Source organism: Drosophila simulans, chromosome 3R (assembly GCF_016746395.2).
Source record: "Drosophila simulans strain w501 chromosome 3R, Prin_Dsim_3.1, whole genome shotgun sequence".
Lineage (NCBI taxonomy): Eukaryota > Metazoa > Arthropoda > Insecta > Diptera > Drosophilidae > Drosophila > Drosophila simulans.
In genome coordinates this window covers 21502830-21523056 of record NC_052523.2, presented here as the reverse complement: position 1 = coordinate 21523056, position 20227 = coordinate 21502830, and the positions used below count along the sequence as shown (strand labels likewise).

General features: G+C 40.8%; 9 protein-coding genes across 10 annotated transcripts; 2 read left to right on the top strand and 7 right to left on the bottom strand.

The window, feature by feature from the left end:
* The first annotated feature begins 379 nt into the window (after positions 1-379).
* Positions 380-1998, top strand: LOC6729592. The gene is made up of 3 exons (XM_002104864.4): positions 380-1330; positions 1394-1610; positions 1669-1998. The coding sequence occupies exons 1-3, from the start codon at positions 488-490 to the stop codon at positions 1860-1862; spliced, it is 1254 nt and encodes a 417-aa protein (XP_002104900.2). The 5' UTR covers positions 380-487; the 3' UTR covers positions 1863-1998.
* Positions 1999-2005: 7 nt separating this feature from the next.
* Positions 2006-3551, bottom strand: LOC6729591. The gene is made up of 2 exons (XM_002104863.4): positions 2399-3551; positions 2006-2335 (listed from the first exon to the last, which is right to left on the bottom strand). Exons 1-2 carry the CDS (start codon positions 3462-3464, stop codon positions 2151-2153), a joined length of 1251 nt encoding a protein of 416 aa, XP_002104899.1. The 5' UTR covers positions 3465-3551; the 3' UTR covers positions 2006-2150.
* A 909-nt stretch (positions 3552-4460) lies between these two features.
* Positions 4461-5964, bottom strand: LOC6740781. The gene is made up of 3 exons (XM_016169898.3): positions 5343-5964; positions 4754-5282; positions 4461-4687 (listed from the first exon to the last, which is right to left on the bottom strand). Exons 1-3 carry the CDS (start codon positions 5886-5888, stop codon positions 4503-4505), a joined length of 1260 nt encoding a protein of 419 aa, XP_016036235.1. The 5' UTR covers positions 5889-5964; the 3' UTR covers positions 4461-4502.
* A 457-nt stretch (positions 5965-6421) lies between these two features.
* On the bottom strand, positions 6422-7904 carry LOC6729589. Its single transcript, XM_002104861.3, has 3 exons — positions 7308-7904; positions 6719-7247; positions 6422-6653 (listed from the first exon to the last, which is right to left on the bottom strand). The coding sequence occupies exons 1-3, from the start codon at positions 7860-7862 to the stop codon at positions 6469-6471; spliced, it is 1269 nt and encodes a 422-aa protein (XP_002104897.1). The 5' UTR covers positions 7863-7904; the 3' UTR covers positions 6422-6468.
* A 1079-nt stretch (positions 7905-8983) lies between these two features.
* On the bottom strand, positions 8984-10687 carry LOC6729588. The gene is made up of 3 exons (XM_016177520.3): positions 10096-10687; positions 9502-10030; positions 8984-9431 (listed from the first exon to the last, which is right to left on the bottom strand). Exons 1-3 carry the CDS (start codon positions 10648-10650, stop codon positions 9247-9249), a joined length of 1269 nt encoding a protein of 422 aa, XP_016036234.1. The 5' UTR covers positions 10651-10687; the 3' UTR covers positions 8984-9246.
* A 505-nt stretch (positions 10688-11192) lies between these two features.
* Positions 11193-12729, bottom strand: LOC6729587. The gene is made up of 3 exons (XM_002104859.4): positions 12084-12729; positions 11500-12028; positions 11193-11434 (listed from the first exon to the last, which is right to left on the bottom strand). Exons 1-3 carry the CDS (start codon positions 12630-12632, stop codon positions 11250-11252), a joined length of 1263 nt encoding a protein of 420 aa, XP_002104895.1. The 5' UTR covers positions 12633-12729; the 3' UTR covers positions 11193-11249.
* Positions 12616-14557, bottom strand: LOC6729586. Of its 2 annotated transcripts, XM_044923197.1 has the most exons (4): positions 13918-14557; positions 13327-13855; positions 13058-13264; positions 12616-12996 (listed from the first exon to the last, which is right to left on the bottom strand). In XM_044923197.1, exons 1-3 carry the CDS (start codon positions 14470-14472, stop codon positions 13080-13082), a joined length of 1269 nt encoding a protein of 422 aa, XP_044779132.1. In that variant the 5' UTR covers positions 14473-14557; the 3' UTR covers positions 12616-12996; positions 13058-13079. The 2 variants fall into 2 exon arrangements, with proteins under 2 accessions (XP_044779132.1, XP_002104894.1); XM_002104858.4 differs by having other exon boundaries at positions 12616-13264.
* Positions 14558-14932: 375 nt separating this feature from the next.
* LOC6729585 lies at positions 14933-16543 on the bottom strand. Its single transcript, XM_002104857.4, has 2 exons — positions 15363-16543; positions 14933-15295 (listed from the first exon to the last, which is right to left on the bottom strand). Exons 1-2 carry the CDS (start codon positions 16480-16482, stop codon positions 15096-15098), a joined length of 1320 nt encoding a protein of 439 aa, XP_002104893.2. The 5' UTR covers positions 16483-16543; the 3' UTR covers positions 14933-15095.
* A 1846-nt stretch (positions 16544-18389) lies between these two features.
* On the top strand, positions 18390-19829 carry LOC6729583. Its single transcript, XM_002104855.4, has 2 exons — positions 18390-19479; positions 19543-19829. Exons 1-2 carry the CDS (start codon positions 18444-18446, stop codon positions 19746-19748), a joined length of 1242 nt encoding a protein of 413 aa, XP_002104891.1. The 5' UTR covers positions 18390-18443; the 3' UTR covers positions 19749-19829.
* Positions 19830-20227: the final 398 nt, after the last annotated feature.

The window sequence follows — 20227 nt, the reverse complement described above, 5'->3', positions numbered from 1 at the left end:
GAGGAGTGGTCTCTTAACCTATAGAATAAATACTTTAGATAAATGCCAAGTCAGGAAAGCTTATCACAACAGTTGCCTGTTTTCAGATCACGTTTTATTTGTTCCACACGGGAAAACAGTAAAACATCACTAACAAGAACGTTAAATATAAATTTATCTCTGTTTTTCCCACTTAAGGCTATTGACAAAAATGATTTTTTTTTTTTTTTTGTTATCAGGCACAAGTTCCACACTTCTCAGTAAACCGGTTTCAGTGTCGCCATAGATTCCACATGTATAAATAATATTATATATACATAAATCAGCTGATAAGCCAGCGCAAAGCTAACAACAGAGAGAGCTTTACAGAAGCTTTATCTTTCTCCCAGCCCGTCACATGTTTTGTCCCACATTCTTGATTCGATAGCCCGCAGAGTAAGTTGCTGCTCAGCTCTCTGTTATTTATTCGGTGCGGTCAGGTGACTTGGAAAAAAAAGAAGAAAATACAATGGGAACCGGCAGCAAGAACTACCAGGCTCCGGAATGGCTTACCGCCGAATTCCTGCAGGATGTGCTGAAGGAACACTTCAAGGAGGAGCAGCTGGCGGTCACAGAGTTGATAGTGAAGAGCGCCCAAGTGGGCGACCAGGCGGCGGGATTTGCCAGCGAAATGCATCGGGCCAGTTTCAATCTACAGAGGGGCACTGCACCCAAAGGCAAGTTTTCAGTAATAGTAAAAGACCATCCCAAGGGACAAACAGGTGCAGTGGCCCACAGGAGTAAGCTCTTTAAGCGTGAGATTCTGGCTTACAAGGAGGTGCTTCCACGTATTCAAGCCCTGCTCCAATCCATTGGAGATCAAACGAAAATTGCACCTACGTGCTACTACACCACGGAATCGCCGGAGCCATTCCTGATTCTGGAGGACATGCAGCTGTCCGGCTTCGAGAACTTCGAACGCGGTCGGCTGCTGAATCTGGACTACGTACTGCCCACCATCGAGAAGGTCGCCAAGCTGCACGCCTGCAGTGCCCTCATCGCCCAGCAGAGTCCCGAGGTGCTGGAGTTCTTCGACGAGGCGCCCATTTCAAGGAATCCGGACCGTCGTGACTTCCTCACCTTCTTCCCCGTCAACATTCGCTGCGTGGCCGAGGAAGTGGCCCACTGGAAGGGCTACGAGGAGATCACCGAGAAGATGTTCAAGCTGGCCGAGAATGTTCTGCAAAGAGCGCTGACCATGTTCGAGAGCACTGGCAAGGATTTCCGCGTCTTCAACCTCACCGATCTGTGGATCAACAATCTCTTGTTCCACATCAACAACGAGACCAAGGAGCCAGACGATGTGGTCACGGTATGTCATTCATATAAGAGCATCCATTTGAAATCCACGTTAATTTATCTCTTCGTTTACCAGTTGGACTTTCAGTTGGCCTATGTGGGATCCCCAACCATCGATCTCAATTACTTCCTCTACGGATCCTTGAACGAGAATGTTCGTAAGGTCCACTATAAGTACATCGTGAGGGAATACCAGAGAGTGCTTCAGCAGACCCTGGAGAAGCTAAACTACCAGGGACACATTCCAACTCTTAAGGAAATCCACATCGAGTTGATTAAGACCAGTCTTATGGGTATGATTATCATTATCATTTATCTATATGGATTTTAATAATGAGTTTACCATTGTAGGTGTCATTGGCGCCACTTGCCTGACTCCATTGATTTTCAGGGAAGGAGCTGGTTTCGAGAACCTCGAAGATCTGAACTCGCGCACTGAGAGCGGTGATCGTTTCCGCCGGGAAAATGTTGAAAGCCCCAAGTATCGCGCTTTCCTCCAGCGAACTATTAAAGAATTCGAGCTATCTGGATTCTTGGATGAATAAGTGACAAAGGGCTAAAGAAGATTGCGTTACATTCGATCAAAAGTATTCGGGCTTCCACATAGAGTAAGCTTTCCAGACAATTATTCCATGAGTATTTTTACACCCAAATTAAAGAGAAAGAAATAATGAAATTTGATGATACGTTTTGTTATTTGATTTAAAGCAAAAAGAAATCCTAAAAAACGACATGGTACACAGTTCATAGGGGACATCAATTTGTTATTACATATAGTTGCGATCAATTAGCTATACAATATATACACATTTTGAACTGATAGGTTTAAAAACTCAAAGATCGTTAAAGTATCCTATTTCTTCATATTTAGCCAAAAGCTTTTTGACATCTTGAACATAAGGGTCATAGAGGTAGGATTTTTGTCTGATTTCCGGATCTTGAATTAACTCATTTATTTTAAACGTTTTCGCTTTAACGGCCACCATCATTGGCAGGAAAGTGGTTAAAAGGAAGAAGTCTGTACAAATATTTAAATGGTTAGGCTCATTGAAACTAGGTGATAAATTAAATAGGCACTTACCATAAAACTTGTGTCGGTGAATTTGCTTCCAGAGTCCATCATTGGTCGGCATCTTGCCCTTGTAGCCCACTTTTTTTAACGTGTCCTCCAAAACCGAGAAATAAAAGTTAATAAGATCCTTTCCGAGATCCCATCGCTGCTCCGGCTCCATGAGCATGTACACAGAATAACTCAAATCGATTGTAATGGGACACAGGTTACAGATTTGGAAATCAACAAACATGACCTCCTCATTTTCCTTGAACATCAAATTTCGGGCATGAAAATCTCCGTGACACATCACGTAGTATCCATCGGATTGAAAGTTCTTGCGATATTCCTGCATTACCTCACCCATGCGCTGCATGTAGTTATCTTTTATTTTCTCAAAGTGTGGCTTGTACTTAGTAAGTTCAGGAATCTGGTCCATCATTTTCAAAAAGTTTTCCATTCCAGTAGTAACCATTGGATCCGACATAATGGTAGGCATTTCCATTAGGCCATACTTAAAGTCTTTCAAGATTTCAGGTTGCTCATTCAAGACTTTCATGCTAACAGCGTGCCATTTGGCCAGTTTGGAGAAAACATTTTTGTATTCGTTCAGCTTCATTGGACGATCTCGGATCACGAAGTATCCCTGTGGCACCAAATCCTCGAATATTAACACCTGGCGAGGCTTCAGACTGTGGTAGATGCAAGGCACAAATAGCTTTGTATCGTCGCCTGCCTCCCGGAGAATTCTCTCAAACTCGGGCAAAGCCGTAGTGTAGGCTTTAATCTCGGTGGAGAAGAAATGTGAGTCGCTGAGCATATCCTTCTTGTGTCCTTCTTGTTCCGGCATCGTCTTAATGATTAGAGGCTTACAAAACTTTCCCTTCGAAGTGGTGTACTCAGCAGCAGTACGGAACATTACGCTTGCGTAGTGATCTCCCTGGGCACTCGCCGGAGTGATTTTAAGATCGGTAACTTGCAAATCCGGGCACTTTTCGTAGGTTCTCAGAACGTCAGTAATGAACTGGGCATTCAGCCATGCAGGAGCCTCCAGCTCATCGGCATTGAATTGCTCGGTATCTGCGTTATCTGGCATTTTTAGTTCGCGCTCTCAACAATCAACAACTATTCGGAATACTGTGTGATCTGGTTATACTAAACCCCCCTATGTGGCCACTCATTATAAAGGCTGGCTAAATGAGCTTTCGAAAGCGGCTTGAAGCTTTTAAAACGAAACTTTTCGATTTTGTGTGAAATACGTATACCCATTTATCTTATCAATATGCATTGAAATCTGTTCTACAGGATAAATACCAATTGATCAATAGCAACTTACAAATAAAAAAGATATTTATTCTGGTTTATGAAAATACATTTACATTACATTAACATAAAAATGTTTAATGTTTGTCCAGCATAACGGACTTTTACGTGTTCGAAGACAAATTAAATTAATTATATACAATCGTGATACAGATTTTCAAAAAAACTCCTGAAGCAATTTTTCATTTTGAATTAGGCCAATGTTGTAGCTAATCTTATAATCACTATTGCCACAAGGACTTATGTTTCCTTGTTCTATTCTTTAACATCGTGTTGCGAACATGATTGGGACAATGACTATTTTGATGACTGAATGACACCTTGCCACCTTAAAGTTTAAAATTTAACAGCCCTTTCCTTGATGTCAGCATAATTAATAAAACAAATTCCAACATTTTATTTATAATAATAATATGCATATTTTGTACTTGCAAGAAACGGATATCAGTAAATATATATAAACAATAAAATTATAAATGTATGTTTAAGCTGTTTCTATTAGAATTTCGAAATCAATTGCGGAAAAGAACTTGAACTTGAATTAAGCACGTCTTTAAGAAATAATAACAGATAACGTTAACTTCTGTGCGGGAATTAGAAGCAATTAACAGTTACACACCGATAGTATAATTATGCCTTTGCGAACCCATACAGCAACGGCCGTTTGTCTGTTCGTCCGTCAATCCCAATTTGTAATTAATGCAAGGTAACTGCTTTCATTTTAATTATATAATATATATTTCATATAATGATTCTCAGTGCCAATTTATTAAGATTAAGACAAAAATCCAACCTTGTTTTGTTTATTAAATCATAAATCATTAAAGTATCCAAGTTTTTCAAATTTTGGCAAAAGTTTAGAAACATCTTTTATATAGGCCTCCAGGAAGTAGGACTTCTGCCGGACCTTAGAGTCTTGGAGTACTTCATGTAACATAAATTCGTTTGATTTTACGGCGATCATCACAGGAAGCAATGTGCTTATCAGAAAGAAATCTAAAATGGGTTAAAAAAATGTTTTACTGCAAAAGCATTAAAATCTCACTTGGTCGACTTTCTTACCATAATACTTGTTATTCTGTATTTGCTCCCACAGTTTACTTTGGGTAGGCATATCCCCCTTGTATCCAATTTTCCTGAGGGTGGCTACCAGAACCGAAAAATATTCATTGATCAGGTCCTCTCCCATTTCCCAGCGCTGTTCCGGCTCCATCAGCATATAGATGGAGTATGTCAAGTCCACTGTAATGGGGCACAGATTGCTGAATTGGAAGTCCACTAGCATCACGTCATCATAGGCTCCCAACTCCTTATTGTGTCTAAACATCATATTGCGAAGATGGAAGTCACCGTGACACAGGACGTAGTACCGATCGTTTCGCCGATATTTGTGATATTCTTTCATCTCAATTTCCAGGCGTTGTAGGTAATTATCTTTTATCTTTTCGAAATGCGGCTTATACTTCCTAAGCTCCTTCACTTTGTCCAGCATTTCAATAAAGCTACTCATGCCACTTGTAATAAAAGGATCAGTATCGACAGTGGGCATTTCATACATGCCATACTTGAACTCCTTCAGGAAGTTCGGTTGCTGATGAAAAAATAGATAATACTCGTAAAATTAAACATACTATATTACAGTGAATCGTACCTCATTGATGACTTTCATGCTGGCTGCATGCCATTTGGCCAACTTGTCAAAAGCTAATTTCAAATCTCCCAGAGAGGGAGGACTATTGCGAATGACAGTGTACCCCTGCGGAACCAGGTCCTCGAATATTATCACCTGCCGCGGCTCCAGACTGTGGTAGACGCAGGGCACAAATAGCTTTGTACCGTCCCCTGCCTCACGGAGAATTCTCTCAAACTCGGGCAGAGCCGTAGTGTAGGCTTTAATCTCGGTGGAGAAGAAATGTGAGTCGCTGAGCATATCCTTCTTGTGTCCTTCTTGTTCCGGCATCGTCTTAATGATTAGAGGCTTACAGAACTTTCCCATCGAAGTGGTATACTCAGCAGTAGTACGGAACATTACGCTTGCGTAGTGATCTCCCTGGGCACTCGCCGGAGTGATTTTAAGATCGGTAACCTGCAGATCCGGACACTTTTCGTAGGTTCTCAGAACGTCAGTAATGAACTGGGCATTCAGCCATGCAGGAGCCTCCAGCTCATCAGCATTGAATTGCTCGGTATCTGGCATTTTTAGTTCGTGGTCTCGTAATCAACAACTTTTCGGAATAGTGTGGGATTTGGTTATACTGAGCCCCACTAGGTGGTCGCTTATTATAAAGCTTGGTTGAGTGAGCTTTCCAAAGCGTTTTGAAGCTTATTTAAGACAAATTTTCTAATTTATGTGAAATACACCTACCCATTTATCTTATCAATATGCATCAAAATCTGTTGTACACGATAAATACCTATTGATCAATAATACTTAGAAATAAATCAGATACATATTATGACGACAGACGAGAAGAAGAATATATACACTATATAGAATCGGAAACCCTTCTACATGTTATATACATTTCAACAAATCCGGTATACCCTATTTACTCAACGGGTAACAGGTACCTCAATTTTTGAGAACACCTGGTGTACAACTACTTATCGCAAATGTGCCAGTAATACACAGAACAATAATTGTTGCTCAGTAAGCATGACTGTCACGTGTGTGAGAGCGACTACTATTTACGCTCAAAACTTTCAACTCCAATTAAAAGTTTCTGTAGCTGTTTGATAATAATGACAATGTCTTTATTTAACTATAAAAAATCGGATTAAAGATCTTTAAAATATCCCAGTTCTTCGAATTTAGGCAACAGCATCTTGACATCCGCAAGGTATTCATCCAGAAAGTAAGCTTGTTGTTTTATTTGCGGATCCAAAAATAAATCTACCATTTTAAAAGTATTCGTTTTCATGGCAGCCACCAGGGGCAGCAAGCTAGTCATCAGGAAGAATTCTATAACGATGTAACAAGGAATAAGCCTACGAGTCAACAGCTTTGTTTGTATTTTAGTTCCTTACCATAATCCTTATGGCCATGGATATGCTCCCAGATTCCTGTCTGGGTTGGCATTTCACCTTTGAAGCCTATTTTTTTCAGAGTCTCCACCAGAACAGAGAAATAATAATCGATATATTCCTTTCCAAGATCCCAACGATCCTCCGTATCCATTAGCATGAAGATGGAGTAAATTAGGTCAATGGTAATGGGGCACACATTACTGATCTGGAAATCCACCAGCATTACGTCCTCGAAAGACCCTGTTTCCTTGCTATACCTAAACATCATGTTGCGCCCATGAAAATCCCCGTGACACAGCACGTAGTACCTATTTGGCTTTGGATTAGTGCGGTATTCTTCCATGACTACACTCATCCGCTGAATGTAGTTATCCTTTACTTTTTCGAAATACGGCTTATATTTCGTGAGTTCCGGTACCTTGTCTAGCATTTCCAAAAAGCAGGGTACACCAGTGGTCACCATGGGATCGTTCAGAAAGGCGGGCATGCCCCACATACCATACTTAAATTCCTTGAGAAAGTCAGGTTGCTGGAAAAGGAAACGGCTCGCTTGGTTGTCTTTTATTTCGTGAATGGTGCCATAACTTACCTCATTTAAAACTTTCATGCTGGCTGCATGCCACTTTGCCAACTTGAAGTAGGCATTCTTAAGTTCCTCTTTGTTGACAAAGCGATCTCGGATGACGGTGTACCCCTGTGGCACCAGATCCTCGAATATCATCACCTGATGAGGATCCAAGCTGTGATAGATGCAAGGCACATAGAGCTTGGTAGTATCCCCTGCCTCCCGGAGGATTCTTTCGAGCTCTGGAAGAGCTTTGCTGTACATTAGGATCTCCGTTTTGAAGATCGGCGAATTTGACAGCATATCCTTTTTGTGACCTTCCTGTTCCGGCATTGTTTTAACAATCAGTGCCTTGGAGAAATTCCCCTTGGCGGTGGAGTACTGGGAAACAGCTCGGAACATGATGCTGGCATAATGATCTCCCTGCAGAGTCGCAGGACTAATTTTCAAATCAGTTACATGCAATTCAGGATCCTTTTCATAAGCTCTTAGAGCGCCCTCGATAAACTCCGCATTTAGCCAAGCTGGGGGATCCACCTCATCCGCATTAAATTGTGTTGAATCTACGTTTTCCGTCATAGTACCACCAGCTTTGCAAGCTTTAACTAAACTGCCTACTGATCGTTTGAGTTTTCGGGAGCGTAATTGAGGGTCCACTAATTACATTAAATGATTAAAGATAACAATTTGCAAAAGCTTTTTTGTCTTTGTACGGAGCAAATGTATTTTGAGTAGGAGAGACAAATGCGGAAGCTTCATCAGGGTAATCATAACAGTATTTTTCTTGAAATATCTGAATCTTAAAAATATTAAAACAACTGAGCTTTTAAAAATAACTGTAGACGATAATTTAACTAATAAAAGGAAATACATTAATTAACAATTGTCTACAAACAAATGGTGCTTTCACAGAAATGTATAGCAAAAATGAAACTATTTTTTCTGGTTCCCCTTTCTTTCACAATTTATACCAAAATTGCGTAAGTTGCCTACCTTGAATTGACTCTTAAGGACCACTTTACAATAAGTACTTCGAAATTATCACAGATAGTGATAAGTTTCGTGCAAACATCGGAATCAATTCCAAGTTAAATATCGATTAAATATCAAAGCCGAAAAATATTCATTGATCAGGTCCTCTCCCATTTCCCAGCGCTGTCCCGTCTCCATCATCATATAGATGGAGTATGTCAAGTCCTCTGTAATGGGACACAGATTGCTGAATTGGAAGTCCACTAGCATCACGTCATCGTAGGCTCCCAACTCCTTATTGTGTCTAAACATCATATTGCAAAGATGGAAGTCACCGTGACACAGGACGTAGTACCGATGAGTCGCTTCGCATACCCGTCTGTCCTTACGCTCTAGAATCGTCTTGTTGATCAGGGACTTAGCTTAGTGAGCTTTCGAAAGCATTTTAAAGCTTTTAAAGAAAACGGTTCTATTTTGTGTAAAAATTACCTACCCATTTATCTCGTCAATATGCATTGAAATCTGTTATACAAGATAAATACCTGTTGATCAATAATAACTTACAAAAAAATCAGATACATATCATGACGTCAGACGAGACGACTGATAGACTTACAGACAGAGTTGGCCGGATCTACTCGGTTTGTTTTAAAGAATACATATACTATATACAGTCGGAAACACTTCCTCTACCTGTTATCCACAAATCTAGTATACCCTATTTAATCTACGATTAATAGGTACATTTATTTTAGAGAAACTCGTGTGAACAATTACGTATCACAAAATACACAGATCATTAATTGTTGTTCATTAGGCATGACTGTCACGTGTGGGAGAGCGACAACTATATACATATGTAGGCACGAAACTTTAAACCTATATTAAAAAATTCTGGAGCTGTTTGTTAATAACGAGTGCATTTATGTAGGTAAATGTGAAGTTATTTTTGGCCCAATAAAAATTATTAAATTAATTTTATACACTGGGATTAAAGATCTTTAAAATATCCCAGCTCTTCGAATTTTTGCAATAGCATCTTTACATCCGTAAGGTATTCTTCCAGAAAGTAAGCCTCTTGTTTTGTCTGAGGATCAAAAAATGAATCCATACTCTTAAAAGTTTGCGATTTCATGGCAGCCACCAGGGGTAGAAAGCTGGTCATCATGAAGAATTCTATAATGTAACGAGGTAATAAGGAATAAGCATTCAAGTCGACAGCTTTGTTTGTATTTTAGTTCCTTACCATAATCCTTATGACCGTGGATATGCTCCCAGATTCCTGTCTGGGTTGGCATTTCACCTTTGAAGCCTATTTTTTTCAGAGTCTCCACCAGAACAGAGAAATAATAATCGATATATTCCTTTCCAAGATCCCAACGATCCTCCGTATCCATTAGCATGAAGATGGAGTAAATTAGGTCAATGGTAATGGGGCACACATTACTGATCTGGAAATCCACCAGCATTACGTCCTCGAAAGACCCTGTTTCCTTGCTATACCTAAACATCATGTTGCGCCCATGAAAATCCCCGTGACACAGCACGTAGTACCTATTTGGCTTCGGATTAGTGCGGTATTCTTCCATGACTACACTCATCCGCTGAATGTAGTTATCCTTTATTTTTTCGAAATACGGCTTATATTTCGTGAGTTCCGGAACCTTGTCTAGCATTTCCAGGAAGCAGGGTACTCCAGTGGTCACCAAGGTATCGCTCAGAAAGGCGGGCAAGCCCCACAACCCATGCTTAAATTCCTTAAGGAAGTCAGGTTGCTGGTAAAGAAAAAGGCTCATTTAGTTAATATTTATTCCCGTGAACGGGTTCTACCATAGGTTACCTCATTTAAAACTTTCATGCTGGCTGCATGCCACTTTGCCAACTTGAAGTAGGCATTCTTAAGTTCCTCTTTATTTGCATAGCGATCTCGGATGACGGTGTACCCCTGTGGCACCAGATCCTCGAATATCATCACCTGATGAGGCTCCAAGCTGTGATAGATGCAAGGCACATAGAGCTTGGTAGTATCCCCTGCCTCCCGGAGTATTCTCTCGAGCTCTGGAAGAGCTTTGCTGTACATTAGGATCTCCGTTTTGAAGATCGGCGAATTTGACAGCATATCCTTTTTGTGACCTTCCTGTTCCGGCATTGTTTTAACTATTAGTGCTTTGGAGAAATTCCCCTTGGCGGTGGAGTACTGGGAAACAGCTCGGAACATGATGCTGGCATAATGATCTCCCTGCAGAGTCGCAGGACTAATTTTCAAATCAGTTACATGCAATTCAGGATCCTTTTCATAAGCTCTTAGAGCGCCCTCGATAAACTTCGCATTTAGCCAAGCTGGGGGATCCACCTCATCCGCATTAAATTGTGTTGAATCTACGTTTTCCGTCATACCACCAGCAACCTTGCAAGCTTTTACTAAACTGACTAAAAAGCTTGAGAGCGCACTCATTACATTAAATGATTAAAGATAATAAAGCTTTTTTTATTTGTATGGAGCAAATATACCTATTTACTATGCGAAAGCTTTGTCTTGGCAACCGTGACAATAATTGTTGAAATATCTGAAGCTTAAAAAGTTTAAACCAACTGAGCTTTTACTAATAACTATCACAATAAGGTCATGTCATGATCTTTAGCGAAATTAATTAAACTGATAAAATTAATTGCAGTAATTTATGTTTAACAATATTACCCTAACAAAAGGGTCTTCCCCAAGAACGTAAAGCAATAATAATTGTTTTGCTTCCCTTTTCTTTCATAATTCATACCAAAATTGCGTAAATAGTGACAAAAACTTATCTTGAATTGACACTTGAGGACCATTTACTATAAGTACTTCAAAAAATAATAACAGATAGTGATGAGTTTTGCGCAAACATCAGAATCAATTCAAAGATTAACATCTAAAGTATTATTATACATGAATTTTACATATTAATCTGTAGTGCTGGTTTATTGAAATTCCTATGACATAAATCATTCATTACATTATAGATCCTTAAAGTATCCTAGTTGTTCAAACTTGGGCAAAAGCTTACTGACATCTTGAACATAGTCGTCTAGGAAATAGGACTTCAGTCGGGCCTTGGAATCTTGGAGTGCCTCATGCATTTTTAAATCATTTGACTTAACTCCCACCATTAGAGGAAGCAATGTGCTTATCAGAAAGAAATCTGAAATAAGTTGAATATGGTGTTACTGCTAGAGCTTTGAATTCCCACTTGACCGATTCTCTTACCATAATACTTGTTATTCTGTATTTGCTCCCACAATTCTCTTTGGGTAGGCATATCCCCCTTGTATCCAATTTTCCTGAGGGTGGCTACCAAAACCGAAAAATATTCATTGATCAGGTCCTCTCCCATTTCCCAGCGCTGTTCCGGCTCCATCAGCATATATACGGAGTATGTCAAGTCCACTGTAATGGGGCACAGATTGCTGAATTGGAAGTCTACTAGCATCACGTCATCGTAGGCTCCCAACTCCTTATTGTGTCTAAACATCATATTGCGAAGATGGAAGTCACCGTGACACAGGACGTAGTACCGATCGTTTCGCCGATATTTGTGATATTCATGCATCTCAATTTCCAGGCGTTGCATATAATTATCCTTAATCTTTTCAAAATGATGTTTATACTTCCTTAGTTCCGGCATTTTGTCCAGCATTTGAATAAAGCTTGTCATGCCAGTTGTTATAAAAGGATCAGTATCGATTGTGGGCATTTCATACATGCCATACTGAAATTCCTTCAGGAAGTATGGTTGCTAACGGAAAAAAGGAATTTAAAAAGATATTTGTCATGTAACCAATGAATCGTACCTCATTGATGACTTTCATGCTGACTGCATGCCACTTGGCCAGCTTGTTAAAGGCCAATTTCAAATCCCCCAGTGAGGGCGGACTATCGCGGATGACGGTGTACCCCTGCGGAACCAGATCCTCGAATATCATCACTTGCCGCGGCTTCAAGCTGTGATAAATGCACGGCACAAACAGTTTGGTATTGTCCCCTGCTTCTCGGAGGATCCTTTCAAACTCTGGAAGGGCTTGGCAGTACATTCCGATTTCCGTTTCGAATAAATGCGATTCGGACAGCATGTCCTTTTTATGTCCTTCCTGCTCCGGCATTGTTTTGATGATCAGTGGCTTGGAGAACTTTCCATTCGAAGTTGTGTACTCCACTTTGGTACGGAACATAACGCTGGCATAGTGATCTCCCTGGGCAGTGGCGGGTGATACCTGCAGACCGGTTACTTTAAGATCCGGGATTTGCTCGTACTCTCTCAGAATTTCACCGATAAACTGAGCATTTAGCCAAGCTGGCGCCTGAAGTTCGTCCGCATTATATTCAATATTTTTGCCTTCCATTTTGAAAATTTTTTGTTGTGTTTTATCAGAAGCACTAGTATAACCGTTCCGAGAGCTGTGCAAACTACCAGTAAAATAAGTCTGTCAAGTGACGATCATTTTAAAGAAAACCTGAGGAGCTTTTATTAAGCTTTTAAATTATTAAGGTATATTTTAACATATTTCAATTGCTCGTCAAACTGCGTAATCTTATCATTCTTTCCAATAAACTTTGCAAAATTGTGTAGGCATTCAACTAGGGGGGGTGGGGGTCACAAAAGTTGAGGTGATAACCAAAGTTGTTGTATCCTTGCTGGAAAAAGCATTTCCGTTTCCTGTTTTAGTAATAATCTTTTATTGAAAAGAATGTTCCTTTCGTAAGTACCTACATATGTATTTAAACCGAAAAACAAAATAATAGAATAAACAAAATAAGAGAAACATACTATTTATGTAAGTAGATCAGAGCTATAGACATTTAAAGTAGCCAAGTTGCTCGAATTTCGGCAATAGTGTGGAAACATCTTTTACATATGTATCCAAAAAGTAGGTTTTTTGGCGGGTTTCCGGATCCTGTATAAGGTCGTTCATTTTGAAACTATTCGATTTGATGGCCAAAATCAAGGGCAAAAAAGTGCTCAACAAAAAGAAATCTAAAAATAAATTAAAGAAAGCATTATTACAGTCTTTCACAATTAATTTTTGGATGACTCACCATAATACTTGTTCCGATGGATTTGCTCCCAGAGTTTCGCTTGGGTTGGCAGTTCACCTTTGTATCCAATGCTCTTGAGGGTGGCTACCAAAACTGTTAAATAGTGATTAATCAAGTCCTTTCCCATTTCCCTGCGTTGTTCCGCCTCCATCAGCATATATATGGAATATGTTAGATCAATTGTGATGGGACAAAGGTTGCTAATCTGGAAATCTACCAGCATGGCATCCTCGTGGGCACCCGTCTCCTTGTTGTTCTTGAACATCATATTGCGAAGATGGAAGTCACCATGGCAGAGGACATAGAAGGCATCACTCCTTCGATTTTCACGGTATTCCTGCATCACAGCTTGTACTTGTTGCATGTACTTATCCTTTATCTGTTCGAAATGAGGCTTATACTTTCTTAGCTCTGGTAATCTGTCCAGCATTTCTATGAAGCTCTGCATGCCAGTTGTAATGAAAGGGTCATTCTTTACAGTGGGCATCTCGAAAAGGCCATACTTAAACTCCTTTAGGAAGTCAGGTTGCTGTTGGAGTCACAAACATATTAGGATTATAGAACTCCCATAAATACCTAAATTAAGCCTACCTCCTTAATGAATTTCATGCTAATTGCATGCCATTTGGCCAGTTTGGCAAAGGCTGTTTTGAGTTCCTCCTGAGCAACCGGTCGGTCTCGAATGACATAATACCCCTGGGGCACCAGGTCCTCAAATATCATCACCTTACGCGGCTCCAGGCTGTGGTAAATGCAGGGCACAAATAGCTTTGTATCGTCTCCTGATTCGCGCAGAATTCTCTCGAATTCCGGAAGAACCTGGCAATACATTCCGATCTCGGTTTCGAACAGATGCGATTCGCTGAGCATATCCTTCTTGTGTCCTTCCTGCTCGGGCATCGTCTTGATGATTAGTGGCCTACTGAACTTTCCCTTAGCGGTGGTACACTCCGCAGTTGTTCGGAACATAACGCTGGCATAGTGATCTCCCTGGGCACTCGCCGGAGTGATTTTAAGATCGACAACTTTCAGTTCCGGCGCATCTTCGTACGCGATCAGAATCTCCTCTATAAATTGAGGATTCAGCCAAGCCGGTGCCTCCAGTTCGTCGTCATTGAATTGTTCCGCGTCTACCTTGTCAGTCATTTTGCTCGCTGTTGCACAATCTAGTAGATAAGTGCCACGACTATTCTGAGTGGCGTTGTAGTTTATTATGGAAAACCCGATCACGGGCTTGTCCCATTTTAAGCAAAATGCTTGAGCTTTCAAAATGTTTTGCTCAAGCTTTGCGTATACACCACCACCCACTGTTCGATAATCAGGTGCAACTTACAAGGTGGGGCTGATCCAATATCAAGGTATAAATTAAAAAAGTTATCAATTAGTATTCTTTTATAAGCAATTGCACCTAAACCGGTATCTTTCATTAGAGATCTTTACTTCGTCTCTTCATTTCACTAAGCACTTAGTAAAAAAATCAAACCAAATCAAAGTTCTGTAAGCAATACGTATACTTAATGAATCTTTTTGATTACTATAGTTTCTACTGATTAGATCGCTGTCAGAATGACCCATCCAATGAAGTGACGAAAGGTAAACAATACGCTTGATATGATATACGGTTATTTGTATTACAAGTGGTATATAGAATGTGCTTTAGATTACTTTACTAAAATATCTTAACTAAATACATATATAATTGTTCTATTTTCTTTGGATACATTTTGTCTAACTAATACTACATAACACAGGTATATTGTGAAGCTTTCTTACTGGTCGGCATCAAGAAGACCCTCTGCCTCGAAGTCAGGCAGAAGTTCCCGCAAGATCCTTTGAGCAATCGGATTCCTATAGCAGGCATCCTTGAAATTCATGGCTCGCTGGTTGGTCTCCATTAGGGCATTAAAATCGGCATCTGCGGTTTCCACATTTCGCTGAACTGGAAACACCGAAATGGATGTGTGTGCAGCTGGAAATCAGGAGAGGAATTTGCTAATTAGCAACAGAAGGTTTAAATTGGTTACATTTTAACTCACCGTAGAATTTCTTCTGCAGCAATTGCTGGTGGAACTGATGCAAGCTTGGAATTGTAGATCGGTACTGCAGTTTTTTCAATGTATCAGCGAAATGGCTGAAGTAGTAGGCAATCAGCTGCTCCTGATGGTTCTGATGAAGATCGAACTCTAGCGAGGAGTTCATGAAGTAAAACAGATCAAGTGCCGGCGATCCCCAGGCCGTGTATTGGAAATCAATGATAACCACGTCAATTGGCTCCCCGGTCTGCTTGTCGTACTTAACCAGCACATTATTGGTCCAAAGATCTCCGTGGGCCAGGACATTAATGTGCCCGGGACTAATGTCAAAGATTCTTTTGCCCAGTTCCATGTAGATGGGCACCAGAGCCTTTAACTTCTCCGCGTACTTTTCGTATCCTGGCCACTGAGCCACACGGCGAGTGGCCGCCTGGAGCATGCCCACAAATGCTGGTTCGTAGTTATCGGTGTAGCGGTTGAAGAACCCCCGATCGTAGCTCTCGAGGATGTGGTTCTCGCGTTCGTTTAGGACCGCCGAAGTGGCATGCATCTTGGCCAGCTTACGGAGCACAATTCGAGCTAGTTTCTGGTCCAATCCGACCAAACGATCTGGCATTACAAAGCCACGAGCATTTAGATCTTCGAAAATCAGCGCCGAGTTATCTATGTCCACCGCCATGGTTTCGGCAAAAATCTGCTCCGCATCGCCGATCTCTCGGAGGAGGGCCTTCTGCTTGGGCAGGACCTGCTCGTAGATGATCATCTCCCGATTGAAGATGTCGTACGGCTTCATAGCATTCTGGGCGAACTCATTCCCCTCAAAAGTCGACTTGACAATGTAGTGACCCAGTTGGGAGCTACCATCGCTCCGAGTGAACTGCGCCTTCACACGAGTGAGGACTCCACCGTAGTTTTCACCCTTGCCCAAGGCAGGATTCACCTTGACCCAGTTGATCCTGATGTGTTGGTCGTTGTAGTATTTGCGCAAGGCATCCTGCAGATAGCTCTCTGTTAGCCATTCAGGAGCATCCAGGAAAACCGAAGTTTCTTCTGGCACAAGAGACTCGGGAACGGTGAGCTTGGGAATGGCATCAAGGGCACCAATCAGATCCGAAACCGACATATTGATAGTGATCTTTAACTGTAAGACTTGTGAATGAGATTGTGCCTAAAACTCAGAGCACCTGCGCTTTTATGGCAAAATTTCAGACGCTGTAAACTGTTCCCACAGCTCCTAGATATGAAACCGTATATATCCGAGGGCCCTCCGTCACAACTGTGATTAATATAACCATAAAATCCCAGATTTTGTAGCTGTGAACGTATGCACACAACGGGCGTACCGAACGAACAGATTACACTTTTTATTGGACACCCCACCCCCAGAACCCATTTGGGGATCCGTCCCGTGCCTCCAGTCCGGTAATCTGAATACCCAGATTCACCTCTCGCGCCGTGGCTACCGCCTAATTGTGAATTGTTTGGGTTTGCCAAAGGCAAGCCAGTTAATCTTTATAGCACCTGCTGTGGGTTTAGGGATGCAGCAGTGTGTGCCTTCTAGCAATTAACCTGGCTCGCAAATGCTAAACGATTCCCAGCTATATCATTCCAAAAGCGAGTGATTTGTTTGAATGCTAACGTCAAACGCTGGGAGAAATCTTAGGGATATACGCGAAAAAGGTACTATATCTAAGTGATAGGCTGGCATTCATAATCTCTTAAAAAAGTTTAATACACTCAGGGCTTAAGGGACTTACTTTCTTATTTTATCTATACTGCCTATTCAAATCATTACTTTTATCTATTATTTCCAATCATACCTTTTCATAAGAACATATTCAAAATGAAAAGGTTGAAATATTTAACATTCTGTCTGTAAAATCAGTTTATATATGCATTTCCCACAACTAACTTATTAAACATTATTATAAAGTCTGCTTATCTTAATTTAGCTTGATAAACTTTTGTTGGCCTTATACTGACTGATAAACTTCGTTTACTTTGTCTAGGTACATATAAGTGAGTTTGTAAACTATTTCTCAATGGTTTATAGCTTCCTTAAGAAAATTCGTTTATTGCTTAAATGAGCCGAAAATTTAAAGCATAAGAGCTTTAAACAAAAATGTACATTTTTTTAAATGTTTATTTCAAACCACGCTTTTTAAAATTGTAACACTTCTTTAATCAGACGTGTACTAAAATATTCGGTATGTAAATGTGACAATTTGCCTCGCTCGTCTGGATAAATAGTTACTAAATGAGTCTGGACATACAGTAAGAGGAATTAGTAGTTGAATCCACAATGTAAGACGTAAGCTCTGCGATAAATATCATCTAATGTAGAACGTGTGGAAATGGCCCATTAAAATGCCTTACATAAGTCAATGAATTCTGTCGATTGCTAAATTATGATGATGAATGGGCTTACGTGTGATAAGGCGAGCGCAAAAATTAAAACGGAATAAAAAGATGATCCCTAATCTCTTGAGTTTCTTTGCCTCAAGCCTCAAGTGAAGTGGGAACTTTCCTGGGATTTGGAGTATCTTAGTGATGCGAACGCTGGGCGTCTGTTCCCCGTACATAAATCCTGAGATACTATATCTTCACCAGGCGCAGTGTTGAGCAATGGCACGATTCTTGGCACACGATACACATATTTGAGACCTGTTGCCAAACGGAGGTAATCCCCAAGGCAAACATCCCAGGCTTGTTTGGCCATAAAAGCCCAGAGCGTCAACCAAAGCCAGAAGAAGTGGGATGCAGATAGGAGCAGTGCCAAATACACTTGGAGAAAAAAAATAAAATACGTGGAGAAAAAGCTTACACTTTATCATAGTAATTAAGCACAAGCTATCAACTTCCAAAGATATATTGATGTTTAAACTGTGCTAAAGACATGTTTATTATTTGAAGCGTATCACAAGAAGAATTTCTCCAAGTGCAGCACAAGATCACACACATGGGCTAAGTTAAGTGCACTGTGACAAGTGTGCGTCATTTGGGGGTACTATATAAGCCAGTCTATAAGTCAGTCTAAGGTCGGTCATCACGGTTCAGTCGGAAAAATTGAAGCAACTACACGAGATGGCAGCGGCACCCGAGTGGCTTACCCACGACTACATCGAGCATGCACTTCGCTGCCACTACAAGGATGAAGGACTAACCATAACTCAGCTGCAGATTAATCCCGCCCTGGGACCTGGTGAAAACTACGGCGGAGTTCTGACCCGTGCTCGAGTGGAGTTCACGCTGTCCAACCAGGAGAAAAATGTTCAGAACCTGATTGTAAAGACGGAAATCGATGATGATGAGCTGACACAGGAACTTATGGCCCCTTATGACATTTACAACCGCGAGATGACCATCTACCAGGAAGTGCTGCCCAAATGCAGGGAGCTGCTTAATGAAATCGGAGATACTGAAAGAATATTTCCCACTGCCATCTATGTGGATCGCGAGCGTATGGCCATTATCTTCGAAGATCTTTCCGTGGTGGGTTACGTCATGGCCGATCGAGTGCGTCGCCTTAACGAGGAGCACACCCACCTCATCCTGCGCAAGTTGGCCAAATTCCATGCCGCCACAGCGGCCTTAAACGAGCGGCAAAATGGATGCCTCGAAAGCTACGATCGTGGTTTCTTTAATCGCTATACAAACGCCTACAGTGGCTACTTTGTGGGTGGTCTGCTGGCCGCCGCTCGCTGGATGAGCAAGGTGCCCACGTTGGCCCACTACGGAGAGAAGCTATTCGCTTTGGCTCCGCACTACATGGACATCGGCAGGGAGTGCTTTGCACCCACTCCGGGTCAAGTGAATGTTCTGGCCCATGGCGATGTGTGGACCAATAATGTGATGTTCAAGTACGATCCGAGTACGGGACGACCCGTCGACGTGCTGCTCATTGACTTCCAGTACTCCTTCTGGGGCTCCCCCTGCATTGATCTCCATCACCTGTTCAATACTTCTCTGAAGGAGCCACTGCGTAGAGATCAGCAGAATGGGCTCTTCCAGTTCTACCACAAGATATTCACTGAGACTTTAGAAAAGCTTAACTATCGTCAAAATCAGATTCCCAGCTTGCATCAATTTAAGCTGGAGGTGGAGCAAAAGAGATTCTTCGGTAGGGTCTATACTTAATCACAAAGTTTAATTTCTTTTTTTAATAATTGTATATTCTTTATAGCTTTGCATTCTACGGTAGTGGTGCAGCCAGTTATGATCAGCCAGGATCCCACGGATGCCTGTTTCAATGCCTTGATGAACGATGATGAGCGTGGCATTCGGTTTAAGAACCGATTATATAACAACCCTACAGTTCAACAAAATTTACATTCCCTGGTTCCCTTCTTCGATAGAAAGGGACTGCTGGAAGTTAACCAGACCTGTTAAGTGATTATTAGGATATGTTTTATTGGGCTTCCACGTTTTATGTCTATAAGGTTTAATAATAATAAAAAATCTCATTTTAAATTAAATGTTTATCTCTATTATGGGATGTTTGACTTTCTCAAGTTCGTTGGACTGGTGCAATATGGTTGGGACATTTTTGATCTGAGACATGCCAACATGTCGTATAAGCTATTTTTAAAACATTGAGATAAGATAAACAATTGTGTACTCATAACTAGGTCTTAATCATTTTTGGAACAAAGCCAAAAAAAACAAATAGTAGATCGTTCCTAAAAAAATTAAAGATAATTTTTTAAATAAGTAATGTAACAGATCGTTTTTATTTATTATTTATTTTGGTGCATTATCACCATTTGTTAATATCAAAATTTTTAATTTTTAATGATAATATAACCGATATGTACAATCGTACCTAATAAGTTGACCATCAAAAGTTTCTCAAGTTGGGAGGTATGTTA

Coding starts and splice junctions, on each gene's coding strand:
- LOC6729586 (XM_002104858.4), bottom strand. CDS start 14,472: ATGACTGACAAGGTAGACGCGGAACAATTCAATGACGACGAACTGGAG. Junction 13,856..13,917: donor GCATGAAATTCATTAAGGAG/GTAGGCTTAATT, acceptor TGACTCCAACAG/CAACCTGACTTCCTAAAGGA. Junction 13,265..13,326: donor CCATCGGAACAAGTATTATG/GTGAGTCATCCA, acceptor ATTTATTTTTAG/ATTTCTTTTTGTTGAGCACT.
- LOC6729591 (XM_002104863.4), bottom strand. CDS start 3,464: ATGCCAGATAACGCAGATACCGAGCAATTCAATGCCGATGAGCTGGAG. Junction 2,336..2,398: donor TCACCGACACAAGTTTTATG/GTAAGTGCCTAT, acceptor ATATTTGTACAG/ACTTCTTCCTTTTAACCACT.
- LOC6729588 (XM_016177520.3), bottom strand. CDS start 10,650: ATGACGGAAAACGTAGATTCAACACAATTTAATGCGGATGAGGTGGAT. Junction 10,031..10,095: donor GCATGAAAGTTTTAAATGAG/GTAACCTATGGT, acceptor TTTCTTTACCAG/CAACCTGACTTCCTTAAGGA. Junction 9,432..9,501: donor CCACGGTCATAAGGATTATG/GTAAGGAACTAA, acceptor GTTACATTATAG/AATTCTTCATGATGACCAGC.
- LOC6729587 (XM_002104859.4), bottom strand. CDS start 12,632: ATGGAAGGCAAAAATATTGAATATAATGCGGACGAACTTCAGGCGCCA. Junction 12,029..12,083: donor GCATGAAAGTCATCAATGAG/GTACGATTCATT, acceptor TTTTTCCGTTAG/CAACCATACTTCCTGAAGGA. Junction 11,435..11,499: donor ACAGAATAACAAGTATTATG/GTAAGAGAATCG, acceptor AACTTATTTCAG/ATTTCTTTCTGATAAGCACA.
- LOC6729592 (XM_002104864.4), top strand. CDS start 488: ATGGGAACCGGCAGCAAGAACTACCAGGCTCCGGAATGGCTTACCGCC. Junction 1,331..1,393: donor AGCCAGACGATGTGGTCACG/GTATGTCATTCA, acceptor TTCGTTTACCAG/TTGGACTTTCAGTTGGCCTA. Junction 1,611..1,668: donor GATTAAGACCAGTCTTATGG/GTATGATTATCA, acceptor TTACCATTGTAG/GTGTCATTGGCGCCACTTGC.
- LOC6729583 (XM_002104855.4), top strand. CDS start 18,444: ATGGCAGCGGCACCCGAGTGGCTTACCCACGACTACATCGAGCATGCA. Junction 19,480..19,542: donor GGAGCAAAAGAGATTCTTCG/GTAGGGTCTATA, acceptor TATTCTTTATAG/CTTTGCATTCTACGGTAGTG.
- LOC6729585 (XM_002104857.4), bottom strand. CDS start 16,482: ATGTCGGTTTCGGATCTGATTGGTGCCCTTGATGCCATTCCCAAGCTC. Junction 15,296..15,362: donor GCTGCAGAAGAAATTCTACG/GTGAGTTAAAAT, acceptor CCTGATTTCCAG/CTGCACACACATCCATTTCG.
- LOC6740781 (XM_016169898.3), bottom strand. CDS start 5,888: ATGCCAGATACCGAGCAATTCAATGCTGATGAGCTGGAGGCTCCTGCA. Junction 5,283..5,342: donor GCATGAAAGTCATCAATGAG/GTACGATTCACT, acceptor TTTTTTCATCAG/CAACCGAACTTCCTGAAGGA. Junction 4,688..4,753: donor ACAGAATAACAAGTATTATG/GTAAGAAAGTCG, acceptor AACCCATTTTAG/ATTTCTTTCTGATAAGCACA.
- LOC6729589 (XM_002104861.3), bottom strand. CDS start 7,862: ATGACGGAAAACGTAGATTCAACACAATTTAATGCGGATGAGGTGGAT. Junction 7,248..7,307: donor GCATGAAAGTTTTAAATGAG/GTAAGTTATGGC, acceptor TTCCTTTTCCAG/CAACCTGACTTTCTCAAGGA. Junction 6,654..6,718: donor CCATGGCCATAAGGATTATG/GTAAGGAACTAA, acceptor ACATCGTTATAG/AATTCTTCCTGATGACTAGC.